The 26,410-nt window shown below is 36.7% G+C and overlaps 1 protein-coding gene across 3 annotated transcripts in view; it reads left to right on the top strand.

The window, feature by feature from the left end:
- The window catches only part of CSNK1G3 (casein kinase 1 gamma 3), an 80,526-nt gene that overhangs the window by 44,167 nt on the left and 9,949 nt on the right, over positions 1-26,410 (top strand). For all 3 annotated transcript variants that reach the window (XM_064176638.1, XM_064176637.1, XM_064176639.1), the window contains exons 6-12: positions 10,803-10,951; positions 12,228-12,462; positions 14,046-14,131; positions 14,326-14,410; positions 19,062-19,210; positions 20,810-20,899; positions 21,545-21,637. In XM_064176638.1, the coding sequence (XP_064032708.1) occupies positions 10,803-10,951; positions 12,228-12,462; positions 14,046-14,131; positions 14,326-14,410; positions 19,062-19,210; positions 20,810-20,899; positions 21,545-21,637 (887 nt within the window). The remainder of the gene's footprint in view (positions 1-10,802; positions 10,952-12,227; positions 12,463-14,045; positions 14,132-14,325; positions 14,411-19,061; positions 19,211-20,809; positions 20,900-21,544; positions 21,638-26,410) is intronic.

The following is a 26,410-nucleotide window of genomic DNA, read 5'->3' as shown; positions in this document are numbered from 1 at the left end:
AAGCACAGAGAGAGCATGTTGTATTTGCCTGCTCACCTCTCTTATTAATTCAGCCCAAGACTAATGGCTCTTTAGCCACAGATTAGCCAATCAGAATGTCAGTTTGCTATATTTCACAATATTAGATGAGCTAGGACCTGCTTTTACCCTTTTAGGGCAAAACACAATCAAGTGTATAAACATGTGTGGGTACTCCGTTTACAACTTGAAGGAGACATGGTAGCACCAGGCCTTTGTCTTCCTTCCCTGCAGTTGCTTCCCCCAACAGCAGAAGGAGGGAGAACACAAAACATGTCTAAACATCCAGGACATGTTTAGGCCAACTTTGATCTCCCACAGCACATTTATATATTTTTTCTTTTATAGATGAGCAATGCCTAAAAATTTGCACTCTTTGGTGTCTTCCACAAAACTCTATATGGTCATCAATATGTGAGGCTTTTTAAACAAAGAAGTTGAGTACAGGTCTCACCTAAACTGGTTCTACCCTAGGAAGAAATCTTACATATTTTCCTTGAAAATGTTCCTTTATGTCCCAGAATAATTTTTCAGAGTTCTTGTAGTTAGTTACTTTTTCTACTTTTAACTAGTGTAAAAGTTTATTGTATAAAATGAACTAATAATTGTTTTCTATGTACACACTCTTTCTTTTCTCTGTCAAAGGCAGCATGGATTTCATAATAATGATTTTGAAGTTGTTCTTAATCTACAACAGAATGCTATTCATGCTGAAAAGTCATCTCTAAAAGTCAGGGAATGCAAATTGAACATGCCCCTACCACTTCAGTTTTGTTGACTTTCATGTGTGTTATGATAAATTTTAATACTTCAAAAGTACTGTGTGTCTCAAAAATTCAGGACATGCATTCTTGGATGTGCAGACTGGATAGTGCTTCTCTATTTAGGTGGCTTTCAAAGTTTTGTGCTCTTTGATGACTGTCTCTGGGGAAACGTAATGCTGTAGAACAAATGTTCTGAAACAGGAATCTTCAGGGATGGCTCTTAGGAAAATGTGATATTGTCTATTTCTGTAGATGCAGAGTTAAATTGCAGTATATCTGGTCAAAATACTGAGTCCTGTATGCTACCTAATTGGAGAAAGTAATTAGGGTTTAATGTCTACTTTTTTTGTAGGTAGTTGTAAATAGTCAATTGTGATGGTTTGGGTATTACCCGCCCCTCCACTCCTATGAAATCACCCAGATTAGACTCAGCCAAGCTGGAAATGAAGAATGAAGCTGTATTTACAGCTTAGCACAATATACAAGCAGATATAAACACAAATGTATACAATTACATACAAATTAAAAGTAACACGAAAACACAATACCCCTCCTAGAAACAATCAAAGTCCTCAGGAGGGCTCCCAACCCAAACCTCCTTCCCCTTTCCTCTTTTCCTCCCTTCAGCAATAACCAGATCAACCCACATATATCTCACGTGGTAAATCTGGAGATCTGAGGTGAGATGTCAAAAAAAAAAAAAAAAAAAAAGATGACAAGGAGGTTAGAGGAAAAAGGGGTTAGGTGGATTAGAGAATTAAAGGCAGTCAGCCACAGAGACCAGACCTCCAGAAAGAAGGCACAGCCAGAAGTGAGAGCTGAGCAGTGTGTGTGTATGAAGTGGCTGCCTTAATCTATATTTTGATTAGTTGTGTTTCTCAGCAGGAAACTGAGGGATATAGATTACTGTTACTTTTTTTCTTTCTTCTCACAGCTAAGGGTTTAATTTCTCTCAGTAAAAGTTAGCCTCAAACCAGCACAATCCACTCCTCTGTATCACTCAGTGCTTTGATGAGAACTATTTGTCTAAAACAATATTTACAATAATAAATATTATACGTTCAGTTCGCACTTTGTTTTGGCTATCTCGGATGTAGGTGATTCAAAAATTCAGAAACAGGAAACAGTTTGCCTCCTCACAGATGAGATGAGAATCAGGACTCCTAGGTGACATTGGGTTCCTGTTCATGTACTGTATATAGATTGTGTCTTATTGTATGCTGATAGTTCCTAGAACAGAAGACTCCTAACAGCTTGTGTTATATACTCTGAATCTAAACTTTCTCAGCTAAGGTTTAATTTCTCTGTGGAATACACTGGATTTCACCATTCTCCTGCATTACCTGTATGTATGGCCAGGACCTTCACCAGAAACCACCCCTTAGGCAGGTTGGAGTTCCAGCATGTCCAGTATAGCTGCACTTACGGTGGAGTCACCTCACTGAGGGCATGGAAGTCAACTGTGAGATGCCCGTCTCAGGCTTGCGCACAGGCCAGATGGGACTGTTGGAAGGTGAATGAGCTTTCTTGATGACAGCCTGACTCTCCAATTGATGAATCAGCTGATGAATGGGTGACAAAGAGTCAAGGTTAATTCTGTACTGTCTGTGGTGCACAGTTTGAGTAGCAGTTGGCAGTTTCAGATCCTCAATGTTGTGATGTCCCACAATTGCAGATTCATCAGAAAGTTCAGGTCTAATGGACAATTTCAGTCTGCTGTCCTCAGTTTCTACAGATGCTATTCCAAAAGCCCATTTGTGGCCTTTAGCATCTTTGAAACAATTGTGTCTCAAAAAGTCAATTCCCAGAATGCAAGATGCATCAGGACCAGTTACAACAGAATGTTTCTTCCACTCTTTACCAGCTAAACTTATTTTAGCCTGAAACTTAGTTAACTCTTGAGATCCACCAATGATTCCAGAAATTAGATTATAGGCAGTGAAAAGGAAACAGTGGTGATGTCTACTTCACTCATAGGCTTGCTGATATTTATAAAAACAAGAACACAAACTTAGATAACACAGTGTCTGTGTGTCCTTGACTGCCTGCACTTTTCTCCCTAACCTGCCGTGTAAGTAATTTTTCTGCTTCTAACCCCCCTGGCCAATCCTCCAAACTCACCTTGAACATAAGGCAAACTCTAGGATAAAGAGAGGGGTGGAGAGGGAGCCCCTCCTGGAGACTCTGGTTTCTGGGAGGGGTGTTGTGTTTCTGTATTACTTTTTTTAACTTGTTTATTTCTGTATGTAGCTGTATACATTGTAAATATCTGCTTGTATATTGTGCTAAGCTGTAAATATAAAGCTTCATTCTTAATTCCTGCTTGGCTGAGTCTAGTCTGCATGATTTCGTAAGAGTGAGGAGGGAGGTAACACCCAAACTGTCACATCCTTATTTTGGTGCCCAACGCCAAATGTGACAGTTCCTGTAGATGCAGAGTTAAATTGCAGTATATCTGGTCAAAATACTGAGTCCTGTGTGCTGCCTAATTGGAGAAAGTAATTAGGGTTTAATATCTGTTATTTTCATAGGTAGTTGTAAATATTCAACCTATGCTAGAGTAGCTTTGTATATAGTGCCTAAGTGGAAATCAAAGGTCCAAATTGCTTAACTAGTAAGACACAACAAGACACAAGTTATGGACAGTACCCAGCTGTGAAACCCACCTACCTAAAATTGACGTAGGGGAGGTAGGGGAATATTTCTTATGAAAAGCATCTTAGCAAATGTTGCATGTTTTGACATTTTAATTTACTGAATAAGATTGCAGAACAATGTTTAATGTAAGAATGTAGGGAATTCAAAGCCTGCTTTACTTGAGATATCTCAGTCTTTAACCCTATTTGTTGCTTGTAACAATGTTACAAACTTTACTAAAGTATTACAAGAGAATATGTGAAGGAAGATCACAAAATCAGCCAAGTTGGAAGAGCCCTCCAGGATCATCCTGTCCAACCTAAGACCCAGCCCTGTCCAATCAACTAGACCATGGCACCAGGTGCCTCATCCAATCTCCTTTTGAACACCTCCAGGGATGGCGACTCCACCACCTCCCTAGGCAGCCCATTCCAATGGCAAATCACTCTCTCTGTGAAGAACTTCCTCCTAACATCCAGCCTGTACCTCCCCTAGCACAACTTGAGACTGTGTCCCCTTGTTCTGTTTGCTGGTCGCCTTATAGATGACTGACCCCCCCACCTGGCTACAACCTCCCTTCAGGTATTTGCAGACAGCAATGAGGTCTGCCCTGAGTCTCCCCTTCTCCAGGATAAACACCCCCAGCTCCCTCAGCCTCTCCTCATAGGGTTTGTGTTCCAGCCCTCTCACCAGCTTCATTGCCCTTCTCTGGACACATTCCAGCACCTCAACATCTATCTTGAATTGAGGAGCCCAGAACTGGACACAGGACTCAAGGTGTGGCCTGATCAGTGTTGAGTACAGGGAAAGAATAACCTCCCTTGTCCTACTGGCCACACTGTTCCTGATGCAGGCCAGGATGCCATTGGCTCTCTTGGCCATCTGAGCACACTACTGCCTCATCTTCAAACTACTATCTACCAGTACCTCCAGGTCCATTTCTTCCTTGCTGCTCTCCAGCCACTCTGTTTCCAGCCTGTAGCACTGCTTGGAGTTGTTGTGGCTGAAGTGTAGGACCCTGTACTTGACCTTGTTTAATCTCATCCCATTGGCCTCTGCCCACCCATCCAGCCTGGCAAGGTCCTTCTGCAGGGCTCTCCTACCCTTGAACACATCAACACCTGCTCCTAGCTTGGAGACTTACTGATACTGGATTCAATCCTCTGGTCCAGATCATCAATAAAGATATTGAACAGGACTGGGCCCAGCATGGGGCACACCACGAGTGACTGGCTGCCAACTGGATGTGGCACCATTCACCACCACTCTCTGGGCCCAGCTCTCCAGCCAGTTCTTGACCCATATCAGAGTGAATCTGTCCAAGCCATGAGCTGTCAGCTTTGCCAGGAGCTTGTTGTGGCTGATGATGTCAAAGACTTTGCTGAGGTTCAGGTAGACTACATCCACAGACTTCCTAGTGTTCACCAGATGGGTAACCTTGTCATAAAAGGAGATTAGGTTGGTCAGGCCAGACCTGCCCTTCCTAAGCCCATGCTGGTTGGGCCTGATCCCTTGGCCATCCTGTAGGTGCTTTGTGATGGCACTCAAGATGACCTGTTCCATGACCTTGCCTGGCATTGAGGTCAGGCTGACAGGTCTGTCATTTCCTGGTTCCTCCCTCCGACCCTTCTTGTGGATGGGCATCACATTGGTCAGCTTCCAGTGACTGGGGACCTCTCTGGTGAGCCAGGACTGCTGATAAATGATGGAGACCAGCTTGGCCAGCTCATCTGCCAGCTGTTTCAGCACCCAGGGATGGATCCTATTTGGTTCCATGGACCTGTGAGGATCCAAGGGGCTCAGCAGGCCTCATCTTCCTTGTGAATTACCGGGGCACTATACTGTCCCTGACTCCATCTGCCAGCTCAGGAGGCCAGTTGTCCTGGAGACAGCTTGTCCCAGTATTGAAGATTGAGGCAAAGAAGCTGTTAAGCACCTCTGCCTTTTCCTGATTAGTGGTCGGGTGTGGTGAGAGTTCTGAATATAAAAATTAATAAATAATATTAATTTTGGAAAAATGTAATGTCTCATTAATTAATTTCCCCTCCAGAACAACCTCCCTCTGCTAAGCAGGGGTCTGCAGAGCCTGATGCTGTAAGTCCAACTCCCGTTCACATTCCCTTATAGCCCTTAGCCTTTCCACGTCATCGTTCAGTTCAGCCACTAGGTTAAGCGGACCATTGATCTGCTTACATATAATGCAGGCAGTGTCTCTGTCACCCTCAGTTTTGAGTACCAGGCTCCAACACTTCTTGCAGCCAGGTGGAGACTTTTGAGATGAAAACTGAAAGATAAAGCTGATGAGTTACTAGCTGTCCTCAGTATTCATGAAGAACTTATTACAGGCCTCCTGTTCTTGAAGTAACCTGTGAAAACTTCCCCTGGCAGGCATAGAATGCTGTAAGCTTTGTTTTGAGTCACAGTTACCTTATTTGATACTTATGTTAATGGATTTTGTGAGAGACTCATCATGAAGAAGGTACTATTCATGCTTCAGTCTTCTTAGAAGTTAACAAGAATTGTCAGTTCCTTGACTTTCTACAGCACTTCTCTTTTATTTTTCTGTCTTTGCAACATAGGAAGTTAAGCAGCCTAGGATTTTGCAATTTTTTTTCTGTCAAAGAATTATGTAGTTTCTACCTGAGAAAATTTGGTTTATGTACAGATTTTTTTATGATGTATGTGTTTACTGTCAAGTGTAGCTTTAGGAAATTTATCAATTGAACAGCTGGAAGACATAGGTGTGGAAATTTGATAGATCAAGCGATAAATTCAGGAAGCAGCTATTGCTTCCTGTGCAGAACAGGACACACAATCTGATGCCAGATCTATCCGCATAGGTAGCACTGCTTTATGTGCAACAGTTGTACTTTTGAAGGAAGTGCAAGTAGGAGAAGAGTCCATTATAAAATGTATAAAAGTAGCTGTTACTTCTGAAAGAAATTTGAAGTTTAGTAATTCTGAGCAGATAAGAGGTTTCTGTGGTAAGTAATTATTCACTGTACTGCTGCTCCAGTTTTCTGGAGCATTCTGGCTTTCTAAGCTGCTAAAAATCCAGCTTCTCGGGCCTTCTTGTTCTCAGTGAAGTAGTCTTTTCCTTTGGTATTTCTTTTTATCTCCACAAAGATTTCTTGTAATTTGACTGATAGTTTTTTATGTGAGTGTAGACTTCTTATTTTGCATTCAATTGTATTAAATGTTTTGTGTTTTTTTTCATATACATACACATCTATGTATATTAATAGCAAGTGACTACTAAAACATTGTTACAGAAGCAGCTGGTGTAAAAGGCTTTTCGCTTCCTTTCCCAGTTTGGTCAGTGGAACCATTATTTCCTGTGAGCAGAACTTTATCTTTCACAAATAAGAACTATTTATTCCACAATTTCTGCTACAAATTTTAATTTAAACTCATAGTGTAGTTAGTGTGAAGAAACCTGAATCTTAAGGGATAAAATATCTTAATCCCTGTGAAATTCCTGTTTATTTAGTAATGACATATGGAGGAGGAGGCGGCATTAACATAAGAATGAATAGTTCTGGAAGACAAGGAGGTTATTTTCCTGAGGCATCTTCCTGAAAGAAAGTCAAGAGAAATGGGCAGTAGATTATTCTACCTTCAAGTAGTGTTCCTTTTTTCTTTTTTTAATGAGTTTATGACTTATTATATTTTTAATACTGATAATAAGAAACTTTCTGTTTTCCAACTTGACTACTGTAAAGATGGAAGACGTGCTTGACAGGAAAAGAAATTGGAGGATCTTTTATGATTCTTCTCCCTGAAAGAACAAGATAAAAATGGATGTGAAGCATGGTAGATGAGCAGTTTTTATGCAGCAGACTTTTAAACTTTATAACAGAGACTTATTTAATAAAATTACTTTTGACTTGTATGAAAAAAGTAATAACACTTCAAAACCACATTCCTTTAGGGAGAATCTGCTCATAGTGGAGCCTTGTAGTCTGTAGTTTAACTCTCAAATATGGTTTTTACTTACCATGCCTGTGAGTGTGCAGGAGTAGCCTGTAGGTGTTTGTTAGGAAAGTGTGAAGAATCTTACTTAAACAGGAAACATTTGGTGCAATTTAGTAACTTTTTTAAAAAACAAAACTATTTTTAGGTAGGGGAATGAATCTTATTTTTTTTTAAACGGTTTTTAGATCACTTTAAAGATATGTCTTATTTTAAGTACATCATTCTTTAGCTTTCATTTAAGTTTTATAAAGCAGTGATTTTTTTTTTTGGTGACAATTATGGTCTCTGCTCTGTCACAGTTTTGTTATTCAGGTAGTATTCTTTCCTCATAAAGGTTCAGATCATTTAGTCATTGTACAGACATTTTTAATCAACTGCCTGAGCAACCTGCAGTTGGAATTTCAAATGTCTTTAATGCCAATAAAGTTTTAACTAAAAGTATATTTTATTTGTATATAAGGATGAATGATAAGAAAAACTGATGTATTAAGTGAAGTACTGAAAAAAAAAGTCTATAGCTGACTTTTTACCTGAAAATATACTAAGATTTATGGAATTAATTAAAAAAAGCTTGTACTTTAAAAATATTTTACACTATCAGTCTTTCTCTCATGATAAGAAGATACAATGTAGATGTAGAACTGATTTGAGGTGGGGAAGATGCCACAATTACTGGCTCAATTAGGGTATTGAGCAGGAAAGATGAAATTTTTTTAAAGTTGGATTTTTTTTTCCCCCCACAATTTAAAAAAAAATCACCAGTAAGGGTTTTAAAATGGTTTAGTTCTTTGATAGGTAAGAACTGGGTGGTTTAGTTTCCATCCGCAGTGAAGAGTCATGTGGTGAAGTACATAAAAACTATTCAATGCTTACTGACTTTTCTAACATCTCTTGATAAATCTGTGGTTCATACTGTCTGGGAGTCCTTATAAGTCAGCATGGACTGTTTTTGTACTTCTGCATCTGATGAATTGAACAAAAATAGCAGTAGGAGATGACTGCCATTAATGTGCCTTAGCAGAGTTTGTGCCTGCATTACTGCAGTTCTACATACTTGCATCAACAAGGGGCACCCATTGCTAGTGTTTCATTTTTCACTTGAGATAATTTTGAAGGATCTGATCAGCTGTGAAATACCTCGCTTCTGAAACCACTGTATTAATGTTTCAGAAGTGACTATTTGGTTTGGGCACAAGAAAGTCAGTTTGAAATTCTCTGAATTTCAGATTATTATTTTTTCATTTATTGCAAACTGCCTTAGGGCTTGGGATTGAACGTTATTTTCTTATTGAGTACTTGGAATTTAGTGTTGACTGGTAGATAGGGGTTTTCCATCTTGTTTTCTGTGTTGAAAAGGTGTTTGAGCTGAAGGCTGAAACTGAAGTTCAGTACTTCAGTGTTCAGTCCTTTTTCCTGTAGTTAAACATAAATATTTATTGTAATGAATATGTGTTACTTCAGTTCAGACCAGCTTGAGCGTGTGTGTGAGGCTTGAATGTTCAATAACATCTTTTCATATTTTTTTTTTTTTTTAATTGCAACTCTATTCAGGATATAGAATGCATGCTACCTTTTGTATTTAAGGTAGTGTTAGGTGATATTTTTCTTTCATCTTTCACTGTGAATCACTAAAATTCCTGCTTTTAAGTGGGAGAAGACAATGGGATTTCAGATTGCTGCTTAGATGACCTCTAGCTCATCCCTGCGGCCATAGCCATCCTGCTTCCAGTTCAGCCTGTGGAAGAGAATGCAGCACAGCATGGTTCCATTACAGTGTGTCATCATCTGTGCTGTGCTATAACCCTTCCAAAGACAAAGTTAGGATCTCTTAATTACTTTCTCAATTGGTATATTGTAATTATAGTAATATTCTATGTCTTGACTTCACTGTAGTGTTAAAGTAAATTAATAGTGTAAAATATTCCATTTTATGCTTTTCAAAACATTTTGGGATTGGGCATCCTACATTTGCTGTTATTGATAGGATCAAAATTATGGAAGCTATCAGGGTTTGAAATGAGTTAAAACTTTTTACAAGCGTACCCTCTGTGATATATGTGCAAACATATTAATTTATGTTTAAATTAACATAAATGTTAGAAATTAGTTATTAGAATACACATTTTAGACTGTATGCAAGATTGGAAAAGAAATGTAGCTTTAAAATTAGATTTGCCTTTTGTTCTCCTAGGTAAATATATTTCATACCTGTTCACAAAATGTTTAAGAGATTGTTATGTGAACATAAAGTGAGATGGTTTTGTTCCCGTATATTTTTTGAAAATTATATCTGTGTTGTTATGAAGTTCATTTTTATTTTAGTGTTTTTATAAGTAAAACAAAGTACAGGAGGAGTAAACCAAATATTTCCTACACATATTTTTAAATATTAAATTATGTTTTATTAAAATATTTTTCTTTGAAATTTTAATTATTTAACAGCAACAATAGAATTTAATAGATTCTTTCTGGACATTAGTTTCTGAAAGATTAGGAAATTGAGTAGTATCCAGTGTGATACTTCAGAAATAGAATCATGGTGAAGCTTTGTTAAAGATTGCATTTGAGACACCTGCATATTCCTTCTGTCACCTCTCTTAAAATTACATTGAATTAAAAAATGCCTCTCCTTCATGTGGTTAGAATTAATAAATCTGTCTACTATACATTTTACCTAAAATCTGAATGAAAAATAACAAAGCATCCGAGCTTCCCCTCTTTGTGTTAACATTTTTAGTTCATGTACTCACATTGAATAAAAATGTTAATGTACTATCTAAACACAAGCCAGAAATAATGGAGCAAGAGAAAACAGGAGAATCCTTCAAGCACAAAATTAAGTAGAAAATGCTTGTATTTGAAAAAGAAAGTCAGTAAGTATTGCCTATTACAATTTGTCATCTTTTGTATTTTTATTTGGATGCATCTAAAAATGCGACTTACTGTCTCATTAAACTTAAGGATTGTTCATCTCTTTTGGATTCTTAAATTATATCTGTTGATTACAAGGTGATTTTATTCCTGAATGTATGTTTGTCATAGCCTTAATATTGAAATACATATTTATTTGAAAAGGAACTTATTTAAGCCTATCTTCATACTTTTAAAAAATCCTGCTTCAATTTGCTGTTACAAAACCTGACTTATTTTTGTCTGACTTGTATTAATTTTTTAATAAAAAGTTTTAAATATTTCACAAGTTAAACATGTAATAGTCAAAATATTTAATGAAACTCGTAGTCCTATTGCTTCTTTTTCTTGTAGTTTTTAGGAGTTTTTCATTGTTGCTTTTTTTATGCAAAATGTATTTTTTCCTTCTGATCAACATGAAATTGGATAAGAATTTTATTGCTATGTTCATTAATCTTGTTTACCCCCTTGTAATTGCTTTGTACCTTCATTTTACAGTTGGAATGCCTCAGGTTTACTATTTTGGCCCGTGTGGCAAGTATAATGCTATGGTGCTAGAACTACTTGGACCTAGTCTGGAAGATTTATTTGACTTGTGTGGTAGGACATTTTCTCTTAAAACCGTTCTTATGATAGCCATACAGTTGGTAAGTAGATAAGATGTTAATCTGAGTATTCATTAGAGTACCTAAGTCAGTCTTCAATGGATTAAATGATTATTTCGCTTTCACAATTTGCAGTTCCTGTATTTTAAATTGATGTTGGTGACTTCTAAAGGAAGGAAGACTGTTTTAAGTCACTTTCATTTACTTTGTTCTAGTTTTTCAAGCATCATTGCATGAGTGAAGTTTCATTGTGCCTTCTGAGTTCTTGTAAGGATAATTCAAAGTAGTTGATTTCAGTTTGACATACTCAATGTGTGAAAACCATTATGAAATAAAAATAATTGTAGTCCAGGAAAAAAAAATTGGATGATGCCATTCTGAATTGCATAAATGTATTTTCTGGGAATTGTCAGAGAGAAAGAAACTTAAAAATGTCTCCCAAACCTTTGCAGAACTACTAAAATAGCACAAATTTATTCAAAGAGAAGTGTGGGGCTTTTGGTTTTGGTTGTTTTTTTTTTTTTTTTTTTTTTTTTTTTTACCTGAGGGTGGGTTGAAGTGGAAAGAGAAAGAAATGAGGCTTTGTGTGTATAACTTGATACAATGATTTTTACATAAGTCTTTATAAAATATTAATAATACTGTTTCTCTGCTTCCCTAAATAGGAAGTAAAGTGTATTTTACACAAAGTGTAAAAATAGCTGTTTAAAAAAGCATTGCAATTGTGTAACAGGCCTGCCACTCTAGACATAACAACAAAGTTATTTTATTTTCAATGCTCAAATCATCATGAGTCCGAAGGTCATCTTTATTTAATACTTCCTTTCTGAATATATAAATTTTGATAGAGGGCAATTCACCTAGAATTAAGATCTATATGCACAGTGGTGGGCTTTTGTTGCTTCTCTTTTTTTTTTTTTTCTCATGCCTTTAATATATAATCAATCTACAAGAAACATTGCTGCTCACTGCTTGAAGACATAATTTCTGATTGTAGTTCTAATATACAGAAAGTGTAATTGTTGCCACCTGTTCTTCACGAAAGTGATTTGGGCTATATTCTGATTCATGCCATATATGAGACTTTCCAATACACTGTACTGTGTATCTTCTTGGGGAATGTGTACAGTTTTCACTGACTAGGAGATACTTAGGTACACAAAAGCAGTAGCACTTTGGTTGTAAGGTGATAGTTGGATGATTAGTTCTAGATACAAAGTTGATGTAAATTATGCAACTTCTGCCACATTTTAATGTAGCAACCTAAAAGTTCAACTTACTGCTGTTTTGTTTAGTGTGTGTTTGTTTTTTCTTAAAGATTTCTCGTATGGAGTATGTCCATTCAAAGAACTTGATATACAGAGATGTAAAACCTGAGAACTTCTTAATAGGACGACCTGGAAACAAAACCCAGCAAATTATTCATATTATAGATTTTGGTTTGGCAAAGGAGTATATAGATCCAGAAACAAAGAAGCATATACCATATCGAGAACACAAGAGCCTTACGGGAACAGCTAGATACATGAGTATAAATACACATTTAGGAAAAGGTATGTGTGCTTTTTAAGTGCAGAAAACCAGGAATGAACAGCTGTCATTGTCTGTAAACCTCTTATTTTCAAGATGTAATTGTCTATTGTAACAAAAACTGCATGTATACTGTGCAAAATTATAGTTTGTATGAAAATACTATTTATTTGATTAAGGTTCTCTAAGTCTCTAGAAATCATGCTCAGCAAATAATTATGTTATTTTTCTTAGCTCCCTGTAAAAGACAAATGAGATTTATCTTCTTGTCTCATAGAATTGTCACATTGGAAGTAGACCATCATGGGGTGGGATGGGTGAGAAGTGGATATGCTTATTAATGATATCAAAAGTGAATAGATTGCAACAACATAGGTTTTCTTGCCTGGTTTTGACGTCTTTGAAACGTATTTTGAAGCATGGAGCTACCATTCCTTAGATTTCATGCTGATTTCTTGAATTTTAGCTTTTGTAATGCTCTTAATGAGATTTTAACTTATATGAAATTTTGTCAGACTAGTTAAGGATTCTGCTAGTGTATGTATGACAAGCTAAAGAAATGATAGGATATCTCCAGAGAGGTAAGTTGTTTTTACTGAGTGAATAAATGTACAATCATAGAATTATTTAGGTTGGAAAAGACTGTTAGGATGAGTCCAAGTGTAAAACAAACACTGCCAAGTCCATTGCTAAACCAGTCCTTAAGAATTGTGTGTTTTAAATATCAGGCATGGTGACCCAAATGCTTTACCAGGCAGTCTGTTTCAGTGCTTGACAGCCCTTTCAATGAAGAAATATTCCCTAATATCCAATCAAAACCACCTTGTTACCACCTCTTTAGTTACAGAGAGTTTAAGGTCTCCCCTGAGTCTCCATTTCTCCAGGGCAAGCAATTATAGTTCCCTCAGCTGTTCAGAGAGAAGTTGTTCTCTAAATTGTCCACCAGCATTGTTGCTTTGCTTTGAACACACTCCCACACCTTAAGTGTAGTTCAATGTTAAGTATTTTTTAATAATAATGTTATAATAGATTTTCTCTAGAGGCCAATATTTAGGCATGTGTTCAGCCTTCATGCCTTTTTTAGAAAGGAATTGAATTACCTTTTCTGTAGGCAACTCTTTTTTTTTTTTATGTAAGAGACTTCTTAACTCTCCTTTTCTCTTGGAGCCTATCTTAGTCTCAAAATAAATTGAGATGAAAGACCTGGATGACTTTCTTGACTACTGAATTAACTTAAGATACCCATTTTCTATCAAAATGTAAATAAAGATTATATGCAATTCCTTTGTAGCCAATTTAGTATTATTTTACAAAATGTCATTGATAACCCTTCAGAAAAGCAAATTGCAGTATATCCAGGCAAGCTGAAGAGTGCTGAACACTTTCAAATTAAACAAAGCCTGAAAATCTTCAAAACACATAGAAGGACAACTTAAGCAGGTATATTTATCTGATGATGGAGAGAAAATGACTTTTTAAGTTAAAATTTCACAGAGTTAAAGGTTTTTTCCCATCAAATTAAGGTAATTTGGAAGCTAATTTTAAAAATATAATCTAAAATTTTGCAGATTGAATGTCCTAATATTTTTTAAAAATTTTGTTTCAGAGCAAAGTAGAAGAGATGATTTGGAAGCTTTAGGTCACATGTTTATGTATTTTCTCAGAGGAAGCCTTCCATGGCAAGGTTTAAAGGTAGTGATTTTTGATATCTTCTTCTGTACTATTTTCATATAGTTTGTTGTTCGTATAGTTTGTTGTTCAAATGAGGATTCTGTATGCTTTGCTCACCTTCCATGGCTTTTCTTTTTCTGGCCATGATCTTTCTTTTAGGAAGTATATCTGCAAACTATATAACTTAGGATGCTTTCTTTCTTTTTGTATCATAGGCTGATACATTAAAAGAACGTTATCAGAAAATTGGAGACACAAAACGAGCAACCTCTATAGAAGTATTATGTGAAAACTTTCCAGGTAATATCTATTGCTAATAACACAATTGTATATTGATTTACAAAATGAAACTTGCATAGATAATTGTTTAAAATCTGGCTTTAAAAAAAAAATAAAAAATGCTTCCAAATATGTGTATTGAATAATATGATAATAGATACATGAATTACTGTTCAAAACAGCAGTAAACTAATTCTGATGTCCATCAAAGAGGTTCCTCTAAAGGAAACACTTAAAGTTATGATTTATATTCTTATGGGTTTATTCTTTTATCTTACATAAAATGTAATCAACTTTTCGGCTTCAATCTGATATTTTTTCCCTTTTTAAAACAAGCTTCATTAGAAACAGCTTGAAATAATATTTGAAATAATTGGCAAGTATTTTCAAGTGTCACTTCTAGTTCACCCTCAGTGTGTGGGGAAGCAATGAAGTATTGAAAAATCGAAGAGAATCCAATATGACGTTGTCTTAAAGTTGGACTAATTACTTTGGTGCAAGGAGCACATACTCATCAGAGGGACGTGATTTTGCTGAAATAAACACTTTGAAAGTTATTCACAGTATCATTGATAAGCAAGATGGATTTTCTGAGAATAGCTCATTACAAGCTAATTTGATTTTCTCTCATGAAAGGAAATCCTGTCCACATCAGGCCTTGTGGATTGATGTTTTTTGTTATAAAATCTTAGTGCTTTTGCTGCTGTCTTTGAATATCCTAAGTAATCTTAAAACATATTGAAGAGGAATTTGCAATAGAAAGAACAGTGTGAAAAATACCTTGTTGGCAATTCAGCATTTGAAATGGTATTCCACAGAGATCTGTGCTGAATCTGTAAAGTATTTTTGACTGCTTTGTGTAATTGAGAATGTTTATTAAACTTTCCAATGTTAGTTTGAAATGCGTAGGCTTGACAGTGGGGTTAGAATGAGAGGATTCTGGCAAATTATGGAACTAGCCTTAGAAAGGTAAGACACAGTTCAAGATGGTATGAGTATATAGGATCAAATCCAAATTAAGAATATTAGCATATGAAAATGTTCCTGAAGTACTGACTCACAGTCACAAAGTAATGCAAGTAGTGGTGCTGTATTTTTAAAAATGAACAAACTGTCCATTTACTGAACTGGATTATGTAAATAGGATGTAGCCTGAAAGATGCATGAGCTGTCATTTCCATGCTACTCAATTCTGAAAGCCTCAACTAAAGCAGCATGTTAAATTTTGGGGATTGTATTTCAAGACAATGTATCCTGTTTAAAGGGTATTTCATGAAGTGGGAAAGTTTCTATGCCGTATTTGCTATACCTGTCACCGAAGATGAAGATCAGTTTGGTCAGAGTTGGAAGGATGAGAAGTTCTATGCCTTTTGGCTGGTACAAACCACATCAGCTGGAACAAAGTCATGGATGTAATACAAGACAATTAGGTTTAAATTTCAACTCCTGTGTTTCAAATATAGTGAAGAGCACAGTGAGATTGTCATTACCTGGGAGATGGTGGAGCTTCTTTCAAGTGGAGTTGTGTGAAAACAAAACAGACAAGGCCATAACCAATTCTCAAGGGGATAAGGTGTTGTACTAGGGACAGTTTGAAGTTCTTTCCCACTCTAGGTGAAAATTAGTTTGTTAGCAATATTTCTTACGTTTTTCTTTGCATTTTCTTCTCCAAGTTACAAAAAAAAAGCGATTTTTTCCCCCCAGCAAAATTTAGGGCAAATGTCTGGTGAATTAACAAAAGTTAAATATAGGGAAAAACCCTGTTCTGCACTAGAAATCTTCTAACACCCACTAGTGCATCCATGTTGTGTGTCTTAGTTTTTATGTAACTGCTAGAGTCCTCTAAATATCTAGTTAAGGTGTATATGGTGCAGCTCCTGGAAATACATGAGTAGTAATATGGATGTAGTAGCTTGTTTGCACCAAATTTAGTCAGATAAGTGCTTCTTGACAGGAATGACTATTAGAACAAGAAAAAGATGCTTTACCTTGGAGAACACAAGATAAGATTCTTACACCTTTTAAAAGATAAAATTCAGATTTAATATCATCTTTTATGTGGAAATTTATGTGTCATATATCTGTGGATTTTCTATCTTCTTCTGTCCTTTGATGCTGACAGCAGAATAGAATGGGAAGTACATGCACCATCATTTCAGTTCTTTTCAGTCAGCTGGCAGACTGAGCTAGCTGACTGATACTCCATAAGGCAAGACAGCTGTAGTATCAGTGGAAGATGCTTGGTTTTCGACATGTGAAAGACTTACCTTTATCATTCCCTGTTTTGTGGAATTGTATCGTTTTGCAGTGTGTAATGCTACTGCTGTGTCAAGCCTTGTGTAAAAGAGATTTAAACTCTGAATTCAGTTTCTGCTTCAAATACATTACAAAGTATTTGATTTTTTGAGTCAGATAGTTATGACTGATTCAGCTGCATAGTATAACTCTGTTCCAGCCTTCACATCTCTGAAGACATACCCTGCATGCTTTAGCTTGCAGTCTACATTGCAAAAGTATTGATTAAAGAGGTTCCTAGCAAGATTTCTCTTCACCTTTTTCAAATACTTTATCTCCTCTGCTAGTATTGCTGAAAAGTCCTGCTTGTTTTTGGAGTTGCATTTCAGGTCCAAAGAATTCCTCCTATTCACATCTCCATCTGTTCATGTCTAAAATACTCTGCTTTTGTCAAAAGTGAGTACTTTGGGATGTTTCACACTATTGTTCTCTGGTGTGAGAACCACCAATATGGTTCTACTTCAAGACTTTTTTTTATTGAACTGGCCTCAAAACTTCACTTCTTACTCTTTCTTTCCCACTATCTCTGAAAGAGTTTAGCATAGCGTAGCTCATTCTTAGCACTGCTTCTGTGCTTCTCAGCCATTCTGTATCAGAAGATTGTCTTCTTTAAAGCACCTTCTTTGCACCATAAAACGTCAGCTTCTCCAAACTTAATGGAATATGATGTGTGATCAGGGTGAATGTGCAGTGATGCCATTGTGCAGGATCAGTAAATGTTGATGATATCTACTTTTAACCTTACTCATCCTCTGACTTTCTAGTCATATAGAGGTATTTTCTCTTGTGCATTGGAACCATAAGGAGAGCCTTTTTGGCATGAGTGTAAGGTGTCAATGCTTTTCTCAGAACAGCTTGCCAGTGGGTATTTTCCCACTCTTTCATGATCTATAAAGGTTCCTAAAGAGGATAGTTTTAAGACCTGTCTTCACCTGGAATTCGTGTCTCAGATCAAGTGCTTTACCTGATCCATATTAAATTGCAAGAAGTTGCGGTACTACTCTGTTCCAAACTACTGTAGTACCTTTGTTTCTTTCATTTGGTTGTTTTCTGTTTGTTTTGGGGTGTTGTTTTTATGGCTGGTGGCTTGGGTTTGTTGTGTTTTCTTTTAGATGCAGTCTAAATGAACCAGAATTTCAGCATGTTTAAGTTGTTGCTCTCTTCACTCTTGTAGTATCTTAGTTCTTTCCTGCTGCAGCAGAGGAACCTGTATTTCTCTTCTCACTGTCTGCTCTTTTCTTAGGTTATTGTATTTACACATGCTCTTTATTTCATTCCTGAAGGACTTACTGCAAATGTAGTCACATGTCTGAGCAATTTCTTAATGGAATTTGAATCTTGTGCTTTAGGTGTTCATGAGTCGTCTCTTTCAGCACTTGGATTCTTGCAGTCTTCTGTCCATAAAGACGCTTGTTCTTTAGAGTTGATGTCTCAAGTCTTTCATGCTTTAAGCTCACTATAAAACAATGGGGATTCTGTATGCTTTGCTCACCTTCCAAGATATTTATGCTGGAATTCATGGCTTAACTAGACAGTTCTGGCTGCACAGTCTGCACTTCATACTCTTTAACAAATAGGAAAGCTCTTTCCTTTTATCTTCACAGGTCCAGGCCCTTTCAGAAATCTCCCTGGTTGTCTCCACTACTGGGAGAATTTTATAATTTCCATGTAACACCTACCCAAATGAATCTCCATTTGTGTGCTGATATGGTATTTAAACAGCGATATTAAACTGACACTGGTCAGAAGTCATTCTACAAGAGCTCAGGTAACCTTAGTACTTCTCTGCAGTGTTTCTGTTCAGAGTATTTGCCACTTCTCCCCAAGACCTTTACGTAACATGATGCTTGAAACATTCAGCAGCACCGTTACAGCCTTCCGTAGTCATGCTACATTCATAACTCAACAATCTCTACTGAGCAGATTTTGTCAGGACAGTTGGAGTTGTCCACTGTAGAACATACCACATGGATCTTCTCTGAAAGTAAGGTTACATTCTGGTAATAGCTGTTCTTTGAGGCATAGTCCACCCTGCACATTCATATATCCCCTTCTTTACCTTCTCATAGGCTTTTCTTTGTACAATTAATTGGAAAAAAAATTGAAACAGACCTTTCTCTTCTTGCTTTCTTGGTACACTGTGCCTTAGGAATAGAAGGTCAAATGGAAAATCTTGACAGGTAATGCAGAGGGAAAGCTAGTGGGGGGATTACTTCCTAGGACATACTTGGAGTCTTTCTTGGACTTCACAGATTTATGGTGAACAACTGTTCAGTTTTTATGATGAGATAGAATATGCTTTAAAATGTAATAAGTACTGTTTTTCGAGCGCCATTAAACCAGCAATGGCAATTGTGTGCATTTCTTGTTTATACAGAGGAAATGGCTACCTATCTGCATTATGTGAGACGGCTAGATTTTTTTGAAAAGCCCGACTATCAGTACTTAAGAAAGCTCTTCACAGACTTACTTGATCGGAAAGGCTGTGTATTTGATTATGAATATGACTGGATTGGCAAACAGCTGGTGAGTACAATGAAGCTGTTAGTAGTATACTGAGAGGTCTGCGTGATCAGTTTTCAGCCAGTGCTAATCTTGAATCTCACAATACGTGTCCATCCATCTGGATACAATTTCAGTTGCAAATCCATTTTCAAACATTAACTTTTGGCTTGAGATGTTTTCATATTGAGTGCTTTTTCAAACATATACTAATATGGAAGTCCATATTTGGTCAATCCAAAACAAGGTTTTAGGTGTTCAGATGGGTTTTTAAGTTGGAAGAGGTGTTTAAAACATTCAGATGATTGTCTTTATTGCTTGTGTGTTCTTACTTTGGGACTCTCTTGCTCCTAGCATTTTTAAAATGTTAGAGCAATCATTTCTCAATATTCTGAGAATACTGAGAATCAGAAGTATTCTTTAAAGAAAGAACCACAGAGTTACAGAGTCATAAAATGTTAGGAGTTGGAAGAAACCTCAAAAGATCATTTAGTCCAACCCCGCTGTCAGAGTAGGATCACCTAGAGTAGATCACGCAGGAATGCCTTCAGGTGGGTTTTGAATATCGTCAGAGAAGGAGGCTCCACAACCCCCCGGGCAGTGTTTCTTCACCCTTGCAGTGAAAAAAAAATTTCCTCTCACGTTTCCATGGAACTTCCTATGCCTCTGCTTTCACCCGTTGCCCCTTGGCCTGTCACTGGGCATCACTGAGAAGACACTGTCTCCATCCTCCTGGCACTCGCCCCTTACATATTTTTAAACATTTATGAGGTCACCCTTTAGTCTCCTCTCCAAGCTAAAAAAGCCCCAGTGCCCTCAGTCCCCCCTCATAAGGAAGATGTTCCACTCCCTTAATCATTTTCATGGCTGTGCTCTGGACTTTTTCAAGCAGTTCCCTGTCCTTGAACTGGGCACAGTATTCCAAATACAGCCTCACCAGGGCAGAGCAAAGTGGGAGGAGAACCTCTCTCAACCTAGTAACCACAGCCCTTCTGATACTCCCCAGAATGGCATTGGCTTTCTTGGCCACAAAAGCACACTACTGGCTCATGGTCATCCTTCCATCCACTAGCACCACCAGGTGACTTTCCCCTTCTCTGCTCTCCCAACAGGTCATTCCCCAGTCTATACTGATACTTGGGGTTGCTCTTTCTAAAGTGCAAGATTCTACACTTGCCCTTGTCAAACTTAATTAAATTTTCTCCCTTGCCAAATCTCCATCCTAAGTCTCGCAGCACAACCTCCACGTGTGTCACCCACTCCATCCAGTTTTGTATCACCATCAAAGTTGCTGACAGCGCCATCTGTGCCCTCATCCAGGTCATTGATGAATATGTTGAGTAGTACTAGTCTCAGTACTGACCTGAATACCTTGATTTTATTTTTTACCTGGCTTCTATTTAAAGCTAGAGGAGTTACATGTGTAAGTTGACAATTTTAGATTGCACATTTTACCCTGAAGTGCCATATGTGACTCTGATAGAATTTTGCTTTAATTTGATGATTTTGAGTTATGGGAAACTATTAGATTTATAGAATAATTTCTATTGGAAACCAGTAACTTTTGGTAAGACTTAGAAATATATTTTTTTACCAGTTGCTACATATTGTTTATATTTGTAGCCTACTCCAGTGGGTTCAGTACATTCAGACCCTGCACAGTCTTCAAATAGAGAAGCATATCAGCACAAAGTGCAACAATCCAAAAATCAGGTAAACTGTTCATGTAATATTACCAGAATTATTTTCTGTTTTGTGGTTTGTGCTGTTGTTGTATTTATTAGAACTCCAAAACATAATTGGCTCCTGGTTTACTTTGTTTAGTTTTGTTTGTTTTTTTTTAATGTAAATAGATTCTTGTTAATATTACTCTGTAGACCTTAAAATGTCCTAAATGATTGCTTGCTTGGTACTATGATATACTGTAGTTTATGTCAGTAGTGAATTTTCTCTCTGATGATTTTCGGTTTTGTAGTTCTCTGGTTTTAATCACTGTCTCTTCCTTGTGTGCTATCATTTATTGAGGTTCTAACATGAACATATGGCACTGACAGTTTGTTTTGAAATCTGATACTGAGCAAGGTGGTAAAAATGTTGGGAATTTAGATGTGTGTCCATTTACCTATGCTGTTACAGGCTGTATTGGTGCACTTTGTTACTCAGTGGAATTTTGAATGTTAGCTGCTTCTTTATGAAAATGTGTGTGTAGGCAAGTATATAGGTAATGTTGATGTACAGTCTTTATAGAAATTGAGTATGTAATGCTTCTGTGCTTTTAAAATCTAGTGTGTAATAATGCATGATTTCTTTTAAAATTTCTTCTTTTGCATGTATTCCTGATAAACGTAAAAATGGTAGTCAACAGACCATAGGGCAGCTTGGGATTCGCAAGCCAATCCACATCATTTGAGGGCTCACCTAACAGCTGACAGACATGGTGGCTCAGTACAGGTATTTTCTACCTCTTCATATGATTTAATCAGTCATTTTGCTTATATAATACTCATTTCCTGATGTATGACATGATTCCTGTTTCCATATTAAATTAGTTTTCCAATAATGTTTAGAATATGGCTGTCATTCCCTACTTCACAACTGGCAAACTGAAATTAAAAGAGGTGCAGAAAACCATATGTCTTTTTGTATGTGGAATTTTTGCTAAACATTTCCTGCTTAAAGCCTAAAATTAAGGAGTTCTTTCTGAGGGCTTGTACACTTACATCAGTGTAAGCAACTGAAGTTCAGGCCTCTGATGTATTATTTAGTTGTGTAAGCAGCTAAGCCACTGTCAACTGAATCCACTGTTCTTCAAATCACATTTTTTGTTCCTTAAGTAAAATTCAAATACAAGTGTTAAGTAAGGATTTTTGCTTAAATTTTACTTATTTTGTTCAAACAACAGTTGACCCAAAGAACTGGTCCCCAGGGCAGTACTTACCACTTACCAATGGAAAAATTAATAAAAACCAACATTTTTTTTCCTTTATTAGTTCATTTCGTCTTCAGAGAACTTGTTTTCCTGGTTTACTCTTAGTATCTGTGAGTACATTTAGAAGTGAGATGGTTATGGTAACAATGAAATCAAAATGTGCTATAGAAGGACTCAAAATGCCAGCTGTAAAGTCTATATGAGGTTTTGACCTTTCAGTCTGAAATGAAAATAGTTCAGCTTTTAAGAGTTATCAGAGTAGGGGTAAAGTTTTTTCTGTCTCCTGCATTTTTTCATTAAGACTAAGTCACATATATTTGCTTTGGAAAAGATTTATCAATTGAGGAAAGAATAAGAAGTCCAGGGTAAAGAAAACAGTGCTCTGGTCTCCCCAGTTTGATAATACCCTATTTTCTTTAAGTGCTTTGAAACTTCACATTTCCTAAATTTTACTGGTTTAAAAGTACTGTTATGTGTTATTAAAAAAAAGCTAGTGATTATAAATATCACTGTGTATCAGGAAAAGTTTAAAAACTGTTCTGTGTTTTCCATTATCATATATTTTAAAACTTCACCTGTATAACTTAAATTGCAGTTGTGCTCTCAATAACATCAATTTTAAAGATAGTAATTTATCTTTTGCGAACAATATAGTGATATGGAATCAAAATTAGATTTTAAGTTATATCTTCTGATATATATCTTTTTTTAGATTAGAAAAATATATATTTTACTTCATAAATTCCTGTTATTCAAACTTTCAGATTATATATCATATCACTGTTTTGACAATCATAGTGCTCAAGGAATATTTATTCCTTCTCAGATAAAATGTAACAGTCACAAGAGATTTTGTTCCTTTAATAATATATGTTTAATACCCTTTTTAGGAGCAGGGAGAGAAAATACCAGTAGTATTCCTTTGTATTAGTATTACACTCTTCTTACAGGTAAAAATCCTGCTAGTTTGTGTAGCTTTATTAGTAAGAAAAATTTGTATGCCCTAGCAATTAATTCATCACCTTCCTGCATCTTTGTTATTGTTTGCTGCAGTCCCCAAAAATGTCAGTTGTACAGCACTGAATTATTTACTTCTTTGCTCAAACAGCAAACTGCTTATGCACTCATAAAGACTTTACTAATGTGTTCATTGCTTTTTTTCCATCACTTGCTGGTTGGTCTCCTTCATCTTATTATTTCTTTGTTTTTCCATTTGCACATTCTTTGAAAGGATATTTGATAAAAATGTCAGATTAAAGAGTCCCGAGGAAAGTGTCATAGGTCTTGAAAGGTGCTTAGCAACTGCTTGAAAGATTAGACGTTTAGTTGATGTAAATAGTTTTGAGCTGCAAGGTATGACTTCAGGAAGTGGAGAAAGCAGTGCCTGAGAAGATACAAATCAACTTCCCTAATATTCTCTGGATTAAAAAGGTTATATATTTTTTTTAATTAAAAAAAAAATTCTTAATTCTTCTTAACTGTAAGGTTTCTGATGTTAAATTATAGCATTCTCTGGTGTCACCAATGAATTGCTCAGGAATGAGGACTGGTCTCCATTTTTGAAGAGTGGAAACTTCTGTGACTGAGATTGGTATTGAAATGAAAGGTTCTTTTCTACATCTTTTTCAAATTTTTGCAATTCCCTAAAATGATTGTAGGCATGAAGTTCAGTAAGTAAAAGATTAGTTTACATACTAATGCAAAACAAATCATGGGGCTAGCCTTAACATTTGCTGCTACAATTTTTGGGGAATTTATATTCAGGTTTAACTTCATAATCTCCTGGCCTTTAATCAGGTTTCTAAAGCCATATATCTAAGAAACGAATATCCATATATCTAAGAAATGAATCTATCCACAATTAATACATGTCATTATGTAGTGGGTCCAGTATGCCTTTTGGCATAGAGAGGAGTAGGAAACAGCCAGTGTGACTTGTGCTTCTTTGCGTTCTCTTCAATTAAACTCTTAAAAAACTGATTGAATTTAGAACAACTAAATTTAAACCAGGATAAGATCTGTTACCAAATTTCTTGAAGGTGGTTCAGATTTTCACTTTAGCCTTTAATCTTCTACTTATATAGCTTAAGTTAATCTTCAACACTGCAACACTTTAATGTGAAATGTAGTTTAAAATACTATTTTGTAAACCTAGTTCTGTGATTATTCATGGCAAAATGTTCATGTGAATTTTATTTAGGCACAAAAATAATTTCAGTATCCACATTTTTTCACTACAACTGTATACAAATCTATTCAAAGATTAATTGTGCCTCCCATTTTTCAGCATGCTACTGAGGAGATGCAGGCATAAGCAGATAAATTAAAAGTTTCTCTTCACATAGTTAGTGTGTGTCAGTTCTTCTCTCTCATTTCCCCAAGTTCTAGCTGTTTTTTTTTGTGCATAGACTATGATGAATCTTTTTTGTGCCTTGTTCATGGTACATCTTGGCAACAGAATTTGGTGTACCACATCTTCAGTGCATACGCTGACTTTCAAGTGACTTATTCTTGGCTTACGTTGGTATATTCCCCTGTCTTCCTGCCTATGTTGTGTGGATTTTTGAGATGATTGAGATGTAGGCTGAGAGAAAACTAATGACTGATCTCACTTCAGCCCACGTGCTCCAGGATCAGGAGTGTACTAGTGTTAACACTGCTTCACTTTCCCTGCGTTGTTAGTCTTTTACCAGATGCACTATTTGTCAGAACGTGTCCAGAGAAGGGTGACAAAGCTGGTGAGGGGCCTGCAACACAAATCCTATAAGGAGAGGCTGAGGGAGCTGGGGTTGTTTAGCCTGGAGAAGAGGAGGCTCAGGGGTGACCTCATTACTGTCTACAACTACCTGAAGGGACATTGTAGCCAGGTGGGGGTTGTCCTCTTCTCCCAGGCAGCCAGCAAACAGAACAAGGGGACACACTCTCAAGTTGTGCTGGGGAAAGTACAGGCTGGATGTTAGGAGGAATTTCTTGCCAGAGAGAGTGTTTTCCCTTTGGAATGGGCTGCCCAGGGATGTGGTGGAGTCCCTGGAGGTTTTCAAGAGAAGCCTGGATGAGGCACTTAGTACCATGGTCTAGTTGACTGGCTAGGGCTGGGTGCTAGGTTGGACTGGATGATCTTGGAGGTCTCTTCCAACCTGGTTAATTCTATGATTCTATGATCATAAAATATTTTACCAGTGTCATAGGCATTTAACTTCAGGCCTTGCAGGTTATTTTAGCGAGGTGCAGAAATTTTGTTGTAGCCTTACTGATACTGAAATTGAAGCACTTCTGCATATTTCTTGCACTCCTCTAGAGTGCAAGTTTAGTTTTAAATGCAAATCTGCATTTAAAACTAAATATTTTGCTTTGATGCAGATATACTAATCTTGCGTTCTTTGGCTTACTAACATGGGTCATAGAGCTGTTTTCAGAATTAGTAGACTGAAATTGAAACTTGAAGTGTTTATGATACTGGAGAAGCATGACTGACTGTTTTTCAGACCAATATTCTTTGATTTGTTGCGATTTTCAGAGGTCACAATGCTTTTCTGAAAGATAAACTTGATTTTGTCCCATTTAAAATAAGCCATGCAACTTGATAGTATTCGATTATATATTTGGTGGATGTCTGATCCTGTTGAGATAGTTGAGATGCTAGTAAATGTGGGCAACGATGGCAAATATTAAAATCCTTGTTTAAGAAAAAAAAAGAGAGAGAAAAATCTGGGATGTTTAGTTGAAGATGCCTGACCAACCATTTTATGACTTGTCAAACTATAATGCCTGTTTCATTACTGAGTGTTTAGTGCTTTTGCCATCCCCAGTGATATGAAACTAAGCTGAAACCACATGGTTGAAACTCTTCTGGACTTACTTGTCATCACAGAAATAAAGTCCAATTTTCAGAATTCTTTCTGTTACATTGACCATAATTTAAGTAACTACATTCTTCTATCTCGTAAATCTTCGTTATTGGGTTTGCAGAGGTTGATTATTTTTTGGCAGCGGTTTGAGGAAGAAGAAAACTCAGCCTGATGTAGACATGTGGCATGGAAGAATGCCTTGAGTTCAGCAGACTTCTGAAGCTCTGTAGTTACAATAGGAATCAGAATGCAAACCTCAGAAGGCTGTTAGCTCTAGTTATAAAACATCTGCTACAGTAAGAGCTTGGAAAGGTGAGGGGATTATTAACATTATAATGACTGAATTACCTTCCCTCCGTTTTCATCTACCTTAATTTCTGACCTTCAGGCAACAGCTGGTAAGAGTCTTGCACTGTGAATTACTGCTTGTCCACTTGAGTGTTTTCT

The sequence above is a fragment of the Pogoniulus pusillus genome, chromosome Z, assembly GCF_015220805.1.
Source record: "Pogoniulus pusillus isolate bPogPus1 chromosome Z, bPogPus1.pri, whole genome shotgun sequence".
In the NCBI taxonomy this organism is placed as follows: Eukaryota; Metazoa; Chordata; class Aves; order Piciformes; family Lybiidae; genus Pogoniulus; species Pogoniulus pusillus.
Note: the sequence above shows the minus strand (reverse complement) of the source record. Positions and strands in the feature narration are given on the sequence as shown.